The following is a 19,938-nucleotide window of genomic DNA, read 5'->3' on the forward strand; positions in this document are numbered from 1 at the left end:
TTCAGAGGAACACAGAAATGAGATTTAAAATTTTGGCAATTACCCGACAGAAGAGGATAGCAACGCCTAAAAGGATTAAAGCTGGGTCATATAAATTAGAATATAATATAGGATAGGCCCAAGGTCAAGCACTGGGACCTATGAGGCCATTCAGCGCTGAAATGGAAATTGAGAGTAAAAAGGTTTGAAAGGTGTAACAGGAGGAAAATCTCACAGTTGCACTATGAATCAATTGATAGGGGAGGGTTAGGGAAAGTAAGATGGAAAGAGGAGAATATGGACAGAGGTACAGTAAAAGGAATGAAAGGGGTTGCAGCTAGGGGAAGGGACGCTGCAGAGAGCCTCAAATAATACCTACAGTGCAGTGCACGAGGTGCACTGACAGCATTGACCTGATATGGGGATCACATCAACTATGCAGTACTTCATAACCTGACAAAGTATAAGCAAATACTGTATCGGCATTTCATCCTGATACGAAAACTTAAGTCAATACGTACTGTGGCAGATACATAAAAGAGGAAGTTACATAAATTCAATAAAGGGAAGCACCAGAAGCTTCTCTATGCAGATAACCTGGGATTAACAGCTGAACCAGATAGAAGTCTTATGATCATGTCTGACAGATGGATGGAGGACTGGAAAGGAGAGCTGAGATTTGAAAATCAAAGCAAGCACATCTAAGTTTATGGTGAAGAGAAAGGAAGCAAGCCTAATTAAGTTGACAATGATGAGAAAGGAACCTATGGAGAAGCCATGGTCTGAAACCACAGTGGAATTCAGGCTGCAATTGCACTAGGTATAAGACGAAGGAGAAAACTCTTTCGACATCTAACCCTGTATGACAAAAACCTGACCTAAATTGTGAAATGTATGTGTGTGTGTGTGTAATATACTGTACACAAAATTATTCCCAAGCAACCGTTTACAGCATACACAGACTGACGAGCTTAGAATGGCCTAGCACAAATCCCACATTGGTGTATAACCTAAGACCAGTGCAATGTAGATGATACTAAAGATTCTCTTCATTGTCTCTTAAGCCCCAGATGCACTGCTTTCTGCCTTTTAATCTTCATCAATTACCTTTTGTCTCTGCTCACTCAGCCGTTCAACTTCAACTTATTCTGTTCCATTTACAATTCTAATTCAAGATCAAATCCCTAAGGGAATTCCAATGAATCTCGCAATGTGACTCAATGGTACTGTTCAAGTACATTATGACAATATTACAATCTGACTTTATGGAAAGCTTTGACTCAATAGGATAATGGTATGAATGTGAGTGGGGCAACCTATAAGAGCTGTTACCATATTTTACAAAATTCATGCCCTTTTAGTTTTAAGCAATGTCAATATGCTCTTCAAAATTGCATAGCCTTTAAGTTATAAGCAATGTCTCTTTATACAGTGCTCTTCAAACTGCATAGCCTTTTAGTTACTCTTCACACTTTGCACAGACCTTTAGTTATATCTACAGTACATCGTTCACTTCTAGAAGAAAGTAAATTTTAACCCACAGCCTGAGCCACATGTCATAATTCAATGAATCTTTCTGCTTGAGTAATTAATAAGCCAACAATGGAAGACCTAATCGATTCCACTTCTAAACTCTTCTAACTTGATGGTTGCTGATGAGGAGATAAACGAATATACTCATGTAACCTGTAATAAAAGAAATAACTATAAATTCAATGTTTATAATTTGGAAGCTTTTCCATACAACAAAATAATGGAGTTAATATACGCAATCTTGCTTTAATAACTCATGTACTAACCAGAACTTTTTATTTTCAGTCAATATAGGCTATATCTGAATAAGAACTAACTACGCTGGAACACATCCTTCACATAAAAGTACAAAGACATCTGTTAATATCAAAGACAAATAGGTTAAATATACCTTCATTCATAAAGTACACAAACCCCTTAATAAACTTCCTGCCTTTACCCAAAACATTGAGCTCCTTGGATTTGATTTGATTTGATTTATGAAAATTTGGGACACTTTCAGCCATTCAGACTTACGATGGAGAAAAGAGGGAGTTGGAATGGTTAGACAGCAAGATGGAAGAAAGGAGGTAGGAATGACAGTACAGTAAGGGGCTAAAAAGTGGGGGGCAGCTAGGGGTCAAAAGGACACACTAAAACAACCTTTAGTAATGCCTACAGTGCATCAAGGGAGGCTCAGTGACAGTACTAGCCCCTAAAACAAGGATTGGGCATTTAGTGGGAGCAGCAAAGCAGACAAAACAGTCGAAGTGGTAAGGATAAGAGATGGCGATACATGCAACACATGTAATGTCTCTCTCCATCTGTCTTGCCTTCAAACAAGAGCAAGTAGGTCACTACCTTCCCTTGCAAAAACCCCCCAAAACTCAGCCAAGAAAAGAAGGAACAGGGGGTGGTTCGTGGGTTGGAGAATAAGGACCAGTTAAGGTTTGGTGGTGTCAAATGGTGGCTGGTGACTAGCAGACAGTCAATCACAAAATATGTTGCAACTATATTTGTGGACGTAACTACTTAGCTGGCCAGAAACCCCATTATTAGAAAGCAAAGCAAGTCCAAAAGCCATCTTATGTAGGGGTGGGGGCATATATTAGAAACAGCATGCAAGAAGCCACTCACAGCAAAGTGACCACAGTTAAGGTGTACCTTCTGCCAACATTGTTGAGCCTTCTTGAGAAAGCTGTCTGAACAACTGAATAAAGTAAAAAGGAGGAGGTGGAGAAAGATGCAGAGTTGAAAGCACACTAGAGAAAAATAATGACCAAAAGACCCTGTTTACGGTCTGCTAACATCCAGTGAACTTAAGGAAATAAGTCAAGTCTAAAAGTAAATGATTAACTTTTAAGTTTCTCACAAAAACCTTGCTCTTGTCCACTTATTTGCAGGCCTAACTTACAAAACTCAAACTTTTCGTGCAAATTAATGAGATATTTTACATTTAGGATTTGACTTGAAATCAGGGGTTTCAAATCCTGAAGATACAGTGCTTTATAATGCACTGCAATTCCTGCTTGTTTGAAAAAAAAAAATGATCTAATAATTAGCAACAGAAACCTTGAACCCTCAAAGGATAACAAAGTACAATGCACACTCATGCATATGAGAGAGAGAGAGAGAGAGAGAGAGAGAGAGAGAGAGAGAGAGAGAGAGAGAGAGAGAGAGAGAGAGAGAGAGAGAGAGAGCCACAATGATGGATTACGAATCGCTAAATCTAGCTTGTCCTTGGGTATACATCAATACCACAAACATTAGCATTTGCAAGGGATTATGTGTCTAAGCTCACAACAACTCACCATTAACTCAAAGCTAAAAACTTCCATGGGTTGCTATGTGCTCCAAAAAAGTTAGCTATTATTCCACTATATTTGGCAGTAGTTTTGGTTGATTGCAGTACATATCCAGGTTAAAATCAACAGATCTGAAAGAGAAATTTTGCAATTAATTACCACAAGAAATAGGCAAGTTGTCATCTTATGCATATCAAGTACATACAGTGCCTCAATTGAATTCACAGACAGCTTTTGTTCTCAAAAGAGTATCAGGATGAACATTAACATAAAATAGTAATTTTTACTGTATTTCGTTTATGCTAAACATTCCTTGGGATAAATTATTACTTATACATAATGGTTTGTATATTTCACAGGAACAAATGTATTAATCAGCATGAAAAACTGAAATCAGAGCATAATTCTGGAATAGCATTATTTGAACAATAACTGTTTTACAATATTAGTATTATTTTAATAGCTACACAAAATATTGGTAACAAAATTCCCCATATCGTTTGGATACTATAAAAAACTTAAGGAAAACTTAACACTGAAAATCTCAAATTTCAAGCCATCCATTTCGACTTGAATCATATAATGGAGTGCACAATTGTCTCATTTAAAAGTACATCTTTTAAAAGAAACTTCTCAATACATTTAAATACAGAAACTCTTATGAGTGCCATACCACACTTTCAAAGACATTCTTAGCAACTAAGCAAATTCATATATCAGCGGTCATTACCTGTCTTTCTAAACAAATAATTCCCACTGGTATCCTGACTTCCAATTTCTGGTGGCACAGTACAGTAACAACCTTGTTCCTTCATATAACAACTAGGGGAAAATATAGTACTCAAGTACATAATAAATGCTACTTTAGCAGGGTTCCTGAACAATTTAAGCATCCAATGTGGACTACTATGACTACAGTCTAATGCTAAGAACATCTTACTAACACAATTTTTTTTCCCCAAGTACAGCTTTTACCTACCTATCATCTGTACTGGAAGAAATGATCATTATCTAAGGCCTATAAAGAATTCCTATGCCAGTTATCAATAATATGTAATGAATATTCTCAACCCAACTTATCAGTAATGAAATGCCTTTACCATATTAATATTTTCCTTGTAATAATTACTTGCATTACAGGAACACACTGCTGAGTTGGTACACATTTTGCTCAATATGCTTGAACAAAATGTACCTGATAAGCCTATATCTAAGGTGTAAGTTTCTTAAAAAGCCTTACCAACAAAAATGCATAAGCCTTCCTACTGCAGGATCTACAGACCTGGTTTAAACTTGACAAATTTTGATATATTTCTCACCAATACAAAATGAAATGTTAGATATATAAGTCAAGACTAGCATTTTCATCCTATGATAAAAAACCTGGATATGAACCATTACTTTTCTTCAAGTATGGCAATAGCCAAGCAGAATCTGATGATAAGTATTTCAAATACATACAGTATACAGTACCTTGATGCAAGTATTCTATTTTATTTACCTGAACAGAGTTGAACAAGTAAAGCATTCGAGAAACATTTCTGCGGTATGCTCAAGATTAGGCTATTTTTTACTATGTTTCACTGTCAAATACTGCACTCAAATACCCAGTTTATGACTTCAGTTATTTTCTTTGGTAACCATATCCTTGTCTTATTCAAAATAATAATGTTGTTTCCTCTAGCCTATGCCAAAATACCAAGCTTTAAGTTTTTCCACAGCCCATAGCCAAGGACGCTCATACTAGGCTTTATATTGCTAATACAACTACAGTTCTGTCGAGCATCACTGCCTTCAGCTTATGAACAGCTTGAGCCATTTTAACACACCATTACCTCTTCACAAATACTGCAGCCTAGACTTTGTGACCTTCCCTGCCTATACAGGATTCTTTGGTCATGCTAAACAAATATATTTAACACCTAAAATATTGGTAGTTCAACAAAAAAAGTTCCACAGGGCATTGCATCTGGTGCAAGACCCTAAGGGATGCATGCAAAGACAAACAAACGACAGTAAATTTCTCAAATGATCTCACCTATACTGTATTAGGGCCTATATACACCCTTTTCAATAGTAAAAATTTTTTAATTAATAATCAATACCTATGTATATCTCTTCTGTAGAATTACTAAAATATTGATTAAGTTTTACATTTATGCATTTATCTTTTGTTACTTTATCTTCAATTTCCTATATATATATATCACATGACTTATTTATACCATAGCCTAACCTAAAATAATCAACTCACCATTTTCCATTCCATTAACCAATATACATTACATTCTCATCCTCCAACACTCAACTTCCCAAGTGCTTTCCCTGGACAAACAAATATCAAACTTGTACAAGTGTACCAACTATCCGACCCCTACACTCATTGACGAAGTCCCTGAAAAAAGCAAATGGCAAAACTGCTGATTATTTTCCTAACTAACTGTATAATCTCTTCGGAGAATTGTAGTGCTTAACCCCACAGAAATTTAAGTTAAAACTTGAAACCATTACTACAGCCTGGTTGCTGCCAGACCCCAAGCAGTTATTTGCCATCTTCTGTCAATGTTTTTATGTTTATGGTACTTACCATCATTGGTTTATGTTTTACGTTCATCCCCAAGGGAGGGGTGCGGTAGTAGTTTCAAGTTTTACCAGAATTAACACCGGTCATGTGATACAATTCTAGTAACTACTGACAGTTACGGCTGCCTAACCTAATAAGGCGACTCATGCCTAATCTAACCCCAGGCTATACCTAAGTCTGTGAATCTTAGGCTACAGGCCACAGTGGGCTATGATGGAATCTTGGCCTAACAAACTTATTTAAATATGCATACCATTCGTGTGACTTATATAACCATGGAGATTCCCTACGAATGCAAATTAACACCTATTGGGTTAACACCTGATGGGTAAGATACAGCTATTGGTAGGCCTATAAGATACAGCTATTGGTAGGCCTATGGCTGGTTAAAATTTGACTTAGGGGGCCGCATTCCTTTTAAGACACTTTTCAGCAAGTTACATAAATTTACCCATAATAAATCTACTCAATGGACTCTTGTCATACCAGTAAAGTTTACTGAAGATGAAATGCAAATCCTGCAGCAAAACACGGCTGATGACAGGAGACTTCCCTCAAATAGGTCCTGGTCGTTTCGGTTGTAGGCTAACATCCAAGCTGGCAAACGGCCGAAATGGGTATATATACAATACTTTGATCCCCAAGGATCTACAGTAGTACTAATCACGGCATCCCACGTCCCAAGGAGCTTCCGCCACGTCTTACTTCCTGAAGTTGTGATAGCCTAACAGGTTCACGGCCGAAAATAATAGGGCCTAATACCCTGAATCATGTCATGTGACCGTACCTAAAAACAAGACAAACCTTTAGCCAATTGTGAATACATATGTCAAAACAATTACACAAAAACATCATTTAAGATACATGGCAATGACCTTGGATTCAATGTAAATGTAATATTTTTTTTATTAATATTCACCGAAAACAGTCACGACTTTCTCAAAAAAATCAGGCCCAGGCTAACCCATTTCCTCCACGTTTTGGTTGCCAATTTGGGATGAAAAAAACGTAGATCGCCCACATATAGACTCGAATTATACCTTAAAATGTTCCATTTGTGCCAAACCATATCACAAAATCACACTTCATGCATTTGTATGTTAGCTATCCAAATTATTAACGGCTTCATAAGGGCCATGTAAACAAAGTGGGAGACAGAGTACCACCATTGGGGAACCGGCTCTAGAGTCATAACCATCATGTCTCTTTATATGCAAAAATAACGGCATTTAACAAGTAAACGTACAATCATAACACATTTATATATTCTTTATATACTCACGAGTTAATGGATTACAAAACGAAGCACAGGACGTTCAAATAACTGCCAAATATGAGCTACGAATACACGGAAAATCTCAAAAGTTAGCGGTCGTCCATTACTTCTAAGGGGTAACGAAGCTAAACAGAATTTACAGATAATATCATTTCACAGAAATCATCTCACATAAACAATAGACTGAAATCATATCTGTTATTATTTCATTTCAACGATATTATATTATTAATTAAATTCTAAACCTTGAATATACTAGTTATCAGATAGATATAGCATTTTCATAAATTTTTACATTTGATTTTACATAAAAAATAGACTAAGATTATATCTATAAAGCTTCAGTTTCAATGATATTGCATTATTAATTCATCATATTATTAATCCATATTATTAATTCATTTTAGTTTTTAGATATATTTACAGTGATTTCATAATTTTTTGTATTTGATTTTAGGCCTGTTATCCTCGTGGAAATTCTGGCAAACGCCGGTATAGACACCTATTGGCACTAAAGTAGCTATAAATAAAAAAAATATAAATCTATAAATAGTAACTGACAACTTTTTTTGTTCGATTTTACGTAAGATATAGGAACTTTTAGAAAAGTAATATATGATATAGATACTATATAGATTTTTGTTTCCTTTGAATCTAAGAAATGATTCATTGCTATCCAGGATATTGTTAAAATAAATCGAATTAAAAATGTCACACGGTAGCTTTTGTAAGTCAAACTTGATCTTGTAATTTAACTATTGTCTAAACTTTGAAATTTCTGCATATTGAAATATTATACCTGATTTATAAAATATGATATACACAAATTTCTAAGTTTATATTAATATTTGGCCATAACTGTACTTACACCTGTGCGTTTCATCAAGAAAATAAGAAATCTTAAAGGAATTATGCTTTGGATGTTTGGTAAAACATGCAGTCAAACGAACTATGGAAGTTTGACGCCAAGTTATAAGTAAAACACGATCTAACATATGAAATTATCAACAAACGTTAAAAGCTTTAAAATGAACTTGAGCCAGTATTTGTAAATGTTTGGCATTACAGACGATAGACATACCTGAAGAATTAGACATTTATGAGGACTTTTATAAAGTTGTACTGTAAGGTAATGTGTAGACTCCGTTCTAGATGGGAAATGGAACTAGAAAGTAAATACAATAACAATGAAATTGCCACGTAGAAAAATGACTGATTAGAAAATAATATCTCTGAATAGTTATTACGATATATCTGCAAGCACATAAATGAGTCAATTAGATTATTTAAAAGCTTTACAGTAAAAAAATACCATCAACTGTAACTGGTAATGTCTTGCAATTATTTGAGATGTAGTCTATGGGTCTAAGAGTGTTTTGTGACATTTTCCTCGTTTAATATACAGCACTCCTATGGAAGGAATACTGACTAATTAGCTATTAAGGATAATTAGTGTAAGCTATGGAAATTGCTCAGATAATCAAACAAAATAATAAGTGGCAACTTCAGGAAACTGCATAACTTTAACACTGTTGGTATATGATAATTTACAGTGTTAAAATTATAAAACTAAAATACTTTTATTAGTATCCTTCATAATAATAATAATAATAATAATAATAATAATAATAATAATAATTTTCTATACAAACTAAAAAGTTGTCAATCAACAATCATAGTATATTTTGCATACATACAGTAGTTAGCATGACTGTCATTATTCTCTCTCTCTCTCTCCCTCTAACGAAATAGCAAGGACGTGCAGCTGAAATTAAAAACTTGATAATAAAGAATGAACTCCCAATTGATTCAGACTTGGAACTTATATAATTTTCGACAAAGGACCAAAATACAGAATATACAAACGATTAAATGCAGCTAAATACAAAAATGCTCTTCAAATTACAAAAGTTTCAATAATAATAATAATAATAATAATAATAATAATAATAATAATAATAATAATAATAATAATATTAATAGGGTTCATCCTCTGAACAATAATAATGAAAATAATTATAGTTTATTTATTTTATTTATACTTTTATCCAAAACGTTTTTAACAGGAGAAAATCGCGTGATAAAATGATTCAAAATCATTTTTATTTCCATGACTTTATTTTCTAAATTTACTATGTTCTTTTGCAAATAGGCCTACTAATCTCTGCACCAATTACTAAGAATGCGGATACAACCTACAGGAAACTGTATGCTGTATGATAAATGATTAGATACGTGTGAGCGAACTGTATTCTCGAGAAAGATTTGGAAATTCTACAGTAATACTCTGGGTAAGACTACTAACATATCAAAAGCGAATTGTTAATGTATTCTCCATTTGTGAAACTTACTGGCTAATGAGACTAGGCCAGTTGCCAGAGCGGTTTTGAAGAGATATACTGAGTTATATGCATGTATGTATGTATGTATATATACTGTATATAATATATATATATATATATATATATATATATATATATATATATATATATATATATATATATATATATATATATATATATATATATATATATATATATATAAGATAACAAGGAGTTTTATTTCTTCAATCAATCACTCACACTCTCTCTCTCTCTCTCTCTCTCTCTCTCTCTCTCTCACACACACAAAAAGCAATCAAAACTACGTTTACAGTTTTACTCATTGTAAGTTTTATGGTAAATCTTGACTGGCAGTAATAGTGACAGAACTCGAGTACTGACTCTTGCGTGACTCCAGTGAGAAAATATTTGACAATTCTCACAAAGTCATGTTCCCACGGTCTGAATACATTAAGAGTTCATTGATTTGCTAAAATGCTCGTGTTGTCTTACATATTGTGTGTGTGTGTGTGTGTGTGTGTGTGTGTGTACACTCGCATTTTTTGGGGGATGAAGAACATTACAAGTAGCACCTTTATATATATATATATATATATATATATATATATATATATATATATATATATATATATATATATATATATATATATATATATATATATATATATATATATATACATATATATATATATAATATATTTACTTATTTAAATTCACATACACAAGTCCATATATTTTCAATTGTACGACTTGAAGCGCATAAAACAAAAATTCGTTGTAAGTGTCACATTGTAATAGCCTTAAGACTCTGAATAGGGTTCATCTTCTGAATAATAATAATAATAATAATAATAATAATAATAATAATAATAATAATAATAATAATAATAATACTTATTTAAACATACATAAGTCCATATATTTCCAATTGTACGGCTTAAAGAGTACCAAACAAAAAATTCTGCAATAAGTTTGCCGAGGCATTTAAGCACGGCCAATCTATAACGTTCCCACGCTTGGCTTTGTCCATTAATGGCAATTTCGTGACTTTAATGGCATGCTAATGTGTCTTAATTGATCTCAAGGGAACAGACGGTTGCATTAAATAGTTCCTGAGTTTAAAAGAAATAGAACAGAATTGGTGGGGAGCTCGAATTTCACGTCGATGGCCCCTGCGGGCTTGTTCCATATGAATAGGCTTCATCTTCTGAATACTTGTGAATAATAATAATAATAATAATAATAATAATCATAATAATAATAATAATAATAATAATAATAATAATAATAATAATAATAGTAATAATAATAATAATAATAATAACAATCTCTTCTCCTCTCCTAAATGACCTTTATTTTGCAACTGCTTATCAGGTCAACAAATCATCACACTCCCTCCACCTCAAGCATTTCAATTTTCCATTCCTTTCATTTTCACCGATTCCTCTAACTTTCCCTCACTCAAGAAGCACTTTGGTCGCTTCGTCTGTGACCAGAAACACCTCTTTTCCCTCTTTCCAAACCCTTAAGCTACCCAGCATGCAATATCGAACAAAAGAGTGGGCTGGTTCTTGCGTGTTCCATTTCTGAGCTGAAGGGACTCGTCATTCCAGTTCTGTTGGTCGACGCGAGAGGGCGGTTCTCTCTCTCGATTCCGAGTCTCGTGAACGATATTCCCTTTGTTCTGAGTCTCAGGAATAGTCCTGGCTTTGTTCTGAGTCTCAGGAATAGGTCCTGGCTTTGTTCTGAGTCTCAGAAATAGGTCATGGCTTTGTTCTGATTCTCAGGAACAAATCCTGGCTTTGTTCTGAGTCTCTGGAATAAGTCCTGGCTTTGTTCTAAGTCCCAAGAATAAGTCCTGGCTTTGTTCTGAGTCTCAGGAATAGTCCTGGCTTTGTTCTGAGTCTCAGGAATAAGTCCTGGCTTTGTTCTGAGTCTCAGGAATAGTCCTGGCTTTGTTCTGAGTCCCAGATATAAGACCTGGCTTTGTTCTAAGTCTCAGGAATAAGCCCTGGCTTTGCTCTGAGTCTCAGGAATAAGTCCTGTTTTTGTTCTGAGCCTCAGTAAAAGGTCCTGGCTTTGTTGTGAGTCTCAGGAATAGGTCCTGGCTTTGTTGTGAGTCTCAGGAATAGTCCTGGCTTTGTTCTGAGTCTCAGGAATAGTTCTGGTTATGTTCTGAGTCTCAAGGCTAAAACCTGGGTTTGTTCTGAGTCTCAAGACTAGACCTGGATTTGTTTTGAGTCTCAGGAATTGACCTGACTTTGTTCTGAATCTCAAGATTAGACCAGACTTTGTTGTGAGACTCAAAAATTGTCTCAAGAACAAACATCACGTCACACTCTGAGTCTTAAGAACAGACTTTACTATAAATTCTGAGTCACAAGAAAGGACTTTGCTTTAAATTCGGAGTCACAAGGAAAGGACTTCAATTTAAGCTCTGATTCTCAAGAACAGAATGCATGTTAAATTCTGAGTCTGAAGAACAGACTTCTTTTTAAATTCTGAGTCCCAAGAAGGGACTTCGTGCTATTCCGAGTCTGAAGAACGGACTTCGTGCTATTCCGAGTCTCAAGAAGGGACTTCGTGCTATTCTGAGTCTCAAGAAGGGACTTCGTGCTATTCTGAGTCTCAAGAAAGGACTTTACTTTAAATTCTGAGTCTCAAGGACAGACTTCAACTACAGAGAGGCAACATCACTGTTTCTTCCAGCTGTCTCAACCTAGGCGAAGGTAATCAGTGCTATGTGAAGACATGCTTCATTACTTATTTGTATCAGTGGCTTAACACTCACACACACACACACACACACACACATATATATATATCTATATATATATATATATTCCCTCATATTATATAATTTTCCATTATCCTTTTTCTAATGTGGCAAAGCACACTGACATTATAGCAGGAATGTATTTTACTCTTCATTATTTTACTTCATAATGTTTCTTTATTTGTCCTGCAATAATGAAATTGGCCCAAAGAGCAAATATTGCTGGGGTGAAGGTGCGAGTCTCACATCCTGGTCCACAAGTGCTTAAATGGGATCACCCATACAAGTACTGACCAGGCTCACTGTTGCTTAACATGGCTGATCTGGTGACTACCACTGTAGAAAATGTTTTACTGTACAGGAATGTAAGTCATACTCAGGTATATATATATATATATATATATATATATATATATATATATATATATATATATATATATATACAATATACATACATACATATACAGTATACTGTATATATATATATATATATATATATATATATACATATATATATATATATATATATATATATATATATATATATATTGTTACACTTCCTACATGACTCTACTAATTTATTCTTTTTCTTTTTTAAGACAGGAAAGTATGGCTCTCTCACTGACATCAGCCACCACTACCACAGTCCTTCTTATCCTGCTGACCTCCGACGTCATTCAAGCATTTACTGCCAATCCTGATTTCAGTGCCCTCCAGGTCAGAATGGTCAGAGAGAGCAAAGCTTTCTCAACCATCATCTTGGCCCCGGACGTTGCCATTCCCCAAGTGGAAGGATTTCACAGTTATACGGCAGACAGTTTTCGTGAGTTGTCTTTTTTCTCCCTGTTATGTAGTCTTTCGACTCTTGATTCATGATCTGTAGTCTTGATTAGTTCCTACTCAGTCTTTGTGCTTATTCCACACCAGCAGTATAGGTCACCCTTTCTGAATCACAGAAGGCTGAAGATAAAAAACAAATTAATTTTGAGCTCTGACTTTTTCTCTGCATCTGACTTTTAGTTCTCTCAGTCTTTGTGCTTATTCCACACCAGTATCATTTCTGAATCAACTGAAGATAAAAAAACAAGTTTTTTGAGCTTGATTTTTTTTCTCTGTAGTATCATTTCCTAACTAGTTTTTTTATTTTACCTAATATCTGAACTGAGAACGCTAAATTCTTTCCTTTAGTCTGGGGACTTCAAAAGTTAAGTTACCAGACGTCCCATACTTTTAAGAAACTCAGATAGATTTGATTACATTCAAGAGGTGCCAACCCTTTCTTTTCCTATTCTTTTCACTTTCTCTCTTGCTGCTGGTATGATCATGTTACTGGTTAAATGCGTGATGTGTGTTTTTTTCCTCCTTTGAAAATCAGATGACTGTCGCATGACGTGCTGGGCACTTGTGAATTGCCAATCTCTCTCAGTACAACCAACAAGTGGCCAATTCCTCTGTGTCCTGAGCAACAGAGGTCCGTTAGATGACAATATTGTGTCCAGCCCTGGAGCAAGTTACATCTTTAAAGTTGGTAGGTGTACCTGGTAATGTCAGCTGGTCTCCTCTGGGCGCCAGAAGAGTTGAAAGTCCCAGGCCTTCTTTAAAATGAGTAACCACACATAATAGTATCAGCTAGGTTTTCTCTGGGTACCAGAAGAGTTGGAAGATCCTCAAAATGAGCAGTCATATATGATCATGTCAGTTTCTGGTATGAGGGCAAGAATGTTTGTTTACAGACCAAAAATGTTTCCCCAGATACACGGGCCACCAATCAGTGGAGTCTTGTCATTATTAATAGTCTTTAGAATCATGCTTCTGTAATGAGAAGCATTCATTACTGTAGCTTTTGGAATCAGGTTTCTGATCAGATGGGCTGCCATCAGTATACAAGTCCCTGTACATTTGCTCTTAATTGTCTTTAGGTCAATGTTAATTGTGTTTTTTTCTTATAAGCACAACATCAACAATGCATCATGCCCCATTAGGGGACAAATATGTGCCCCCTGCTGGGAAGATAGGAAATGGGTATTGTTTTGAAAGGTGTGAGCATGATTTAACTTTCATAAACACACTTTGGCAACTTACCGCACACGCATCACAAACAGGCTGAATATAAGTTAAGAACTTATAGGTAGTCCTAACCAGTGCTTCATATTATTATCCAGAACTGGCCAAAGATATTTTGCTCTCCACTTATGGTTATTGAATTGTTTTCAACCTGTCTGTTATGTGTATGAGATAAATTGTTAACATGTTTTATTGTAGTCTGGATGCACACCCAGACTTTCATCATTCTAGGAGCCAGATTCCACCCTTCTCTACAGGAGGGGCTAATACTCTTCTTGCACTGATGCACCATTGGCTGAATTTTCTGTCACAAAAAGATTACCTTGGTATTTCTTCTCATCACAGACAGTTTGAAAAACGCCTACTGGAAGCTAATGCCTGACGGGATAAGTTACACTGTGCAGATAGCAATTCCAGGTAATTTCACGTCAGCCCTCAGTCTCTGCAGGAGGATTCCTGGCCATGACCTTGGCATATTCCAAACCGCCAATGATTCCCCGATCCTGGTAGCTCTGGCAGCCAGTTCAAAAGGTAAGGTTTTAGACAGTTCTCTCCTCTTTCTATGGTTCTTTATAGGAGTTAGATTAAACATCTATAAAATTTATCTGACGACTCAACCTGCCACTATGAAAATTTTGTGAAGTCAAAGAGGCAAGTTTATTTCAGTTCTGATGAACAGATTTTATTTCTATTCAACTTGACATTTTAAAATATTCATATAAAACTCTCAAGCTGTCCCACTAGATGAAAAACAAAGTTTCCCCTTTCTATGCAATTATGTAATAATCATTTAGTGATGAGCAAAATAAAATTCGTTACATGACAGCCTGTATTTACGCTTCTTGATACCAAAGAGTATCTTTCTGTGTCATAAAACAAAAGCTAATGGGCTGAATGTTTTTCCTTATCAGTTTTCTTAAGCTATTGAGGAAAGGTATAAACTTTCTGGGTGTGTAATATTTGCTCTATACACTCATTAAATTCTCCATTACATTGAGGAACTGTGTCACTGTTGTCCAGTCTTTGCATTCAAACTGACATGACAGGTTTCTTGCCTTTGGTGCGCTATTTTTGGGTATTTTGGGGCATTTTTTGAAGGGAGGGGGCCCTGTTATGGATCATCATGTGCAAACTGGCTTGAATCAATTAAGAAGAGTCACTTGGGAAAGCGTGTCAAAGCAATACTAAAGAAAACGTTTTCAAAACAGTCACTAAGAAAGGTTGTCAGAACAGTCTGTCAGAAACTCTTGTCCCTGCAGACAGGAATATCTTCCTGAAGCATTTTCTTCCTGCTTGCTTGTTTGATTCAATTACTGGAAATGACTCAGATTTCCTTTAAGAACTGAATCTTGGAATCTTGTTAAGATGTTTCACTTACTGGCAAGTTCTTCCTTTCTTCTCTTTTCTCTGCAGCTGTTTGTGGATGGACGAACAACCAGGGTGCAGAAGATAACAGTGTCCAAACTCACTTCTACTCTGCAACTGGCTCTTTTATGTCTCGTACTGCCGATACAAAGTGCAGTGCTGTGTGTCGAGCTCTTGTCGCTGAACAGGCACCCCAGTCCCAAGTGATTACTACTACTACTCCCACTCCTACTACTACTACTACTACTCCTGCTCCTACTACTACTACTACTCATCCTTCGACTCAGAATCAGAATCAGCAATAATAAGTTATGCAGGAGAGACACGATGTAATGCATCTCACACCAAGGCTGAAGGCAAAATGTGGTAGATTCTCTGTGTTCACTGAAAGCTAAAGTCAGAGAACTTTGTAGTCTTTCTATACTGAAGATGCTAAATCACTCGTGACATTATTGTTAGTGACTTGAAACAACAATGTCTGGATTATGAAAGGAGCACAGATTAAGACACTGCATCTAGCATGCAAGTTTTTGCTGTGTATACACACCCTCCATTGTCTCTGAGGCAAATGAACACACGTACACGTGGGAAGACTGGAATATATCTGGAGGAGGAGCGAGATCTCTGTAAGTCATACTGATCCAGAGGTCCACACCAGACATCTTATTCATTACAACACCCAACCAAGTCCTGTGTCCGCATAAGATCAGCTGAGTCTATACTAGTCACAACTAACTCCTCTGAAGGACTAGCCACCAGCCAATTTCTTTGAATGCTCGACTAAGCTGTCTGATGCACACTAATAAACTGCTTTGAAAGACTCATCATACGATGTGATGCCTTCAGCTTAATCTGCTAAGTCCTTTGAAGGATCCAGCCTTATAATGTGTTGCCTTTAACTTAATCTATGCTTACCACCAACGAAGTGCTTTGAAAGTCTTTCAGAGTATTGTTTTTAACTCAATCTACACTAGCCACTAATTAAGTACTTTTAGAGTCCTGCAATGTGTTGTCTTTAACTCAGTCTATACTAGTCACCAGCAAAGTGCTTTGAAAATCTTACAATAGTCTTTCAATGTTTATTCTTTAACCACCAACCAAGTGTGTTGAAATGTGCTTATAAACTTTGAATAATATACTAGCCAAATAAATGCATGTGTTTATCCTTTAATGCACTGAAATGAAAAACAAATACATATTCTTATGGACACATTATAACACATTATGATCACTGGCTCTTTATCATGATCAGTTGCTGCTGCAGTGTGGGGTCTGCAGTGGGGAGGCTGAAACCAATATTCTTTGTCAGCTTGACTTTCAAGCCAGTGGCTCCTTTAGTGGGATTGTTCCACGTGAATAGGTTTCATCTACTGAAATAATAATAATAATAATAACTGTCTATAAGCACTAAATTCCAGCTTCTTTTCTCAGTCTGACACTCTAAAGCAATTAGGAGCACAATATGGTGAGTCAATGTTGTAATACTCGCTTCAAAACATTACCCTGATTCTGTGTTGTAAATTTGACTAAATAAATGTTTCTGCTATACTTACAATTTACTTATCCACTGACCAACAAATAAGACGCTTTGCCTTTCCCGATTTCTAAAGTTCAGAAGTCATGAAATCATTTACACTTGCGACCAAGATCCTCTTGCGTATTTATTTACAGAAAAACTGATTATTCAATATTATTAAGACATGGAATAATTACTACTGGTTTATGCCAAGGTTCTTCACATGGGGTATGGCGCAAATATTAGCCAAGTACTAGAATTTCATACATGTATATGATGTGTGTGTATATATATATATCAGTACACACACACAAACATACATATATATATATATATATATATATATATATATATATATATATATATATATATATATATATATATGTACTGTATATAAAACATTTGAAGCTGACATAGCAATATTATTATATCTTATTATATTATATCATCATATCATTACAGTGGCTATCTTACAGGTGAAAATGGCTGCTGTAGAGAATAATGGTGACCTTACGAAGAGTGGATGATGAATTAAAAACTTATGTTTACAGCTGATTCATTTATTGATTTTTCCAATGAGACTTGATGGAGCCGTAAAGTATTCTTATAATATGGGTCTGTTCTTCACTGGTAAAGAATTACAACAATTCTCTAGTTAAATGAGCAACGTAGAGCTATCGTTACCACTATATGCAATGAACATATTCTGGTTATTATTATTATTATTATTATTATTATTATTATTATTATTATTATTATTATTATTATTATTATTATTATTATTATTATTATTATTCAGTAGATGAAACCTATTCATAAGGAACTTGCCCACCAAAGGGGCCACTGACTTGGAATTCAAGAAGCCTTCCAAAGAATATTATTGTGATCATTAGGAAGAATTAAGAGGAAGTAATGGGAAATACAGAACGAAGAGATACCACTTATTGAAAAAGAAAAAAAAATTAAATTAATATATAGATAAAAATATATAAAAATGTATCAGAATGCAAGGAGAATAGTATTAGGGTAGTAATGCATTGCATCTTCGTTTTGAACCTCTGAAGTTCAGAGATTGAACCTCTGAAGTTCAAAAAACCGAACCTCTGTAGTTCAAAGATTGAACCTCTGAAGTTCAGAGATTGAACCTCTGAAGTTAAAAAACTGAACCTCTGTAGTACAAAGATTGAACCTCTGTAGTACAAAGATTGAACATCAGAAGTTCAAAGATTGAACCTCTGAAGTTCAGAGATTGAACCTCTGAAGTTCAGAGATTGAACCCCTCAGAAGTTCAAAGACTGAACCTCTGAAGTTCAGAGATTGAACCTCAGAAGTTCAGAGATTGAACCTCTGAAGTTCAAAGATTGAACATCTGAAGTTCCAATTGCACGACATTCTCTGTTATGACGGTATTCTGCAATTCCAAGTATTCTACATTCTTCAATTCAGTGACAGGAGATATTCACCAGCCTACAGAAGTTAGTTCTGCAATGTTTCACAACTTAAAAGCATCAAAATCTCGACGTCTACAGCTACAGCAACACTGCAGGAACACTAACCAAAATTCAACTGTATCTGAGACTGCGCAAGTCCAGTGAAAGTTCTGTACCTGCTTCAGTTACCGCCAGCACTTTGATTCCGTTGCTGAAGCTTTCCCAGAGGGTCAGCTTGGCACACGGCATAAGCTTTTCTCTGGTCGCTGGCAAAGGTACCGGATCTAAAATGCTCTTTCTTGCCATCGTCGCCACGGTCTGTCCAGATTTGCTGGTTGTCTGGAGGGAGAAATGAGAAACTAAATATTTAATCCTGGCTGCGAAAATGTTAGGGAAATGTTTGCTGGCTGTCTGAAAGAGAAAATGAAAAAACTAAATTTTTACCCCTGACTATGGAAATGTTAGGGAAATGAATGCTGGATATCTGGAAAGAAAATATCATTATTTCTTCCTGTCTTGGCTAGAGAAATGTGAAGGAAAGCTATACAGATTTTTGAAGGGGTTTAATGATTTTCTGTAAGTTTTCAAGTCTGGGTGATGTCAAGACTGTCTAAAAGATGAAATGATAAAACTAAATTCTTCCTCCTCGCTGTGGAAATGTTAATGGAATGAGATCATTATCTTTCCTGTCTTAGCTATGGAAATGATATTATTATTATTATTATTATTATTATTATTATTATTATTATTATTATTATTATTATTATTATTCATGAGATGAACCCTATTCATATGGAACAAGCCCACCACAGGGGCCACTGACTTGAAATTCAAACTTCCAACGAATATTATGGTGTTCATTAGAACTCCTTAAACAATTCTTAGGGACTTCGAGGTTTGCGTATAAACAATTTCTAGAAACCCTAAAATTTGCGTATAACTTACACTACTTAATAAAGCTCCTTACACAATTTCTGACGAACTTCTCGGGCAACTGGAACTTCAGAAATTCAAGGAAAGATAAAATGCATTACTATCCTAAAACAATTCTCCTTGCACTTTAATACACTTTTATCTGTTTATTAATTTATTCTTTCTTTTTAATAAGTGAGACGTCTTCTTTCTGCATTTCCCATTACCTTCTGTTACTTCTTTCTAATGAATACCATAAAATTCTTTGGAAGTTTGAATTCCAAGCCAGTGGCTCCTGTGGTAGGCTTGTTTCATATGAATGGGTTTCATTTTCTGAATAATAATAATAATAATAATAATAATAATAATAATAATAA

General features: G+C 35.2%; 1 protein-coding gene across 2 annotated transcripts in view; it reads right to left on the minus strand.

Moving 5' to 3' along the window:
• Positions 1-259: 259 nt before the first annotated feature.
• Positions 260-19,938, minus strand: part of LOC136828147 (uncharacterized) — an 88,125-nt gene continuing 68,446 nt past the window's right edge. The window contains exons 7-10 of one of the 2 annotated variants that reach the window (XM_067085963.1): positions 18,826-18,988; positions 6,367-6,667; positions 3,303-3,427; positions 260-1,665 (exon numbers count right to left, since the gene is read on the minus strand). In XM_067085963.1, the coding sequence (XP_066942064.1) occupies positions 18,831-18,988 (158 nt within the window). In that variant the 3' untranslated portion in view covers positions 260-1,665; positions 3,303-3,427; positions 6,367-6,667; positions 18,826-18,830. Of the gene's footprint in view, positions 1,666-3,302; positions 3,428-6,366; positions 6,668-18,775; positions 18,989-19,938 lie in introns of both variants that reach the window. The other variant, XM_067085964.1, reaches the window with a different exon arrangement.

The sequence above is a fragment of the Macrobrachium rosenbergii genome, chromosome 42 (assembly GCF_040412425.1).
Source record: "Macrobrachium rosenbergii isolate ZJJX-2024 chromosome 42, ASM4041242v1, whole genome shotgun sequence".
Lineage (NCBI taxonomy): Eukaryota > Metazoa > Arthropoda > Malacostraca > Decapoda > Palaemonidae > Macrobrachium > Macrobrachium rosenbergii.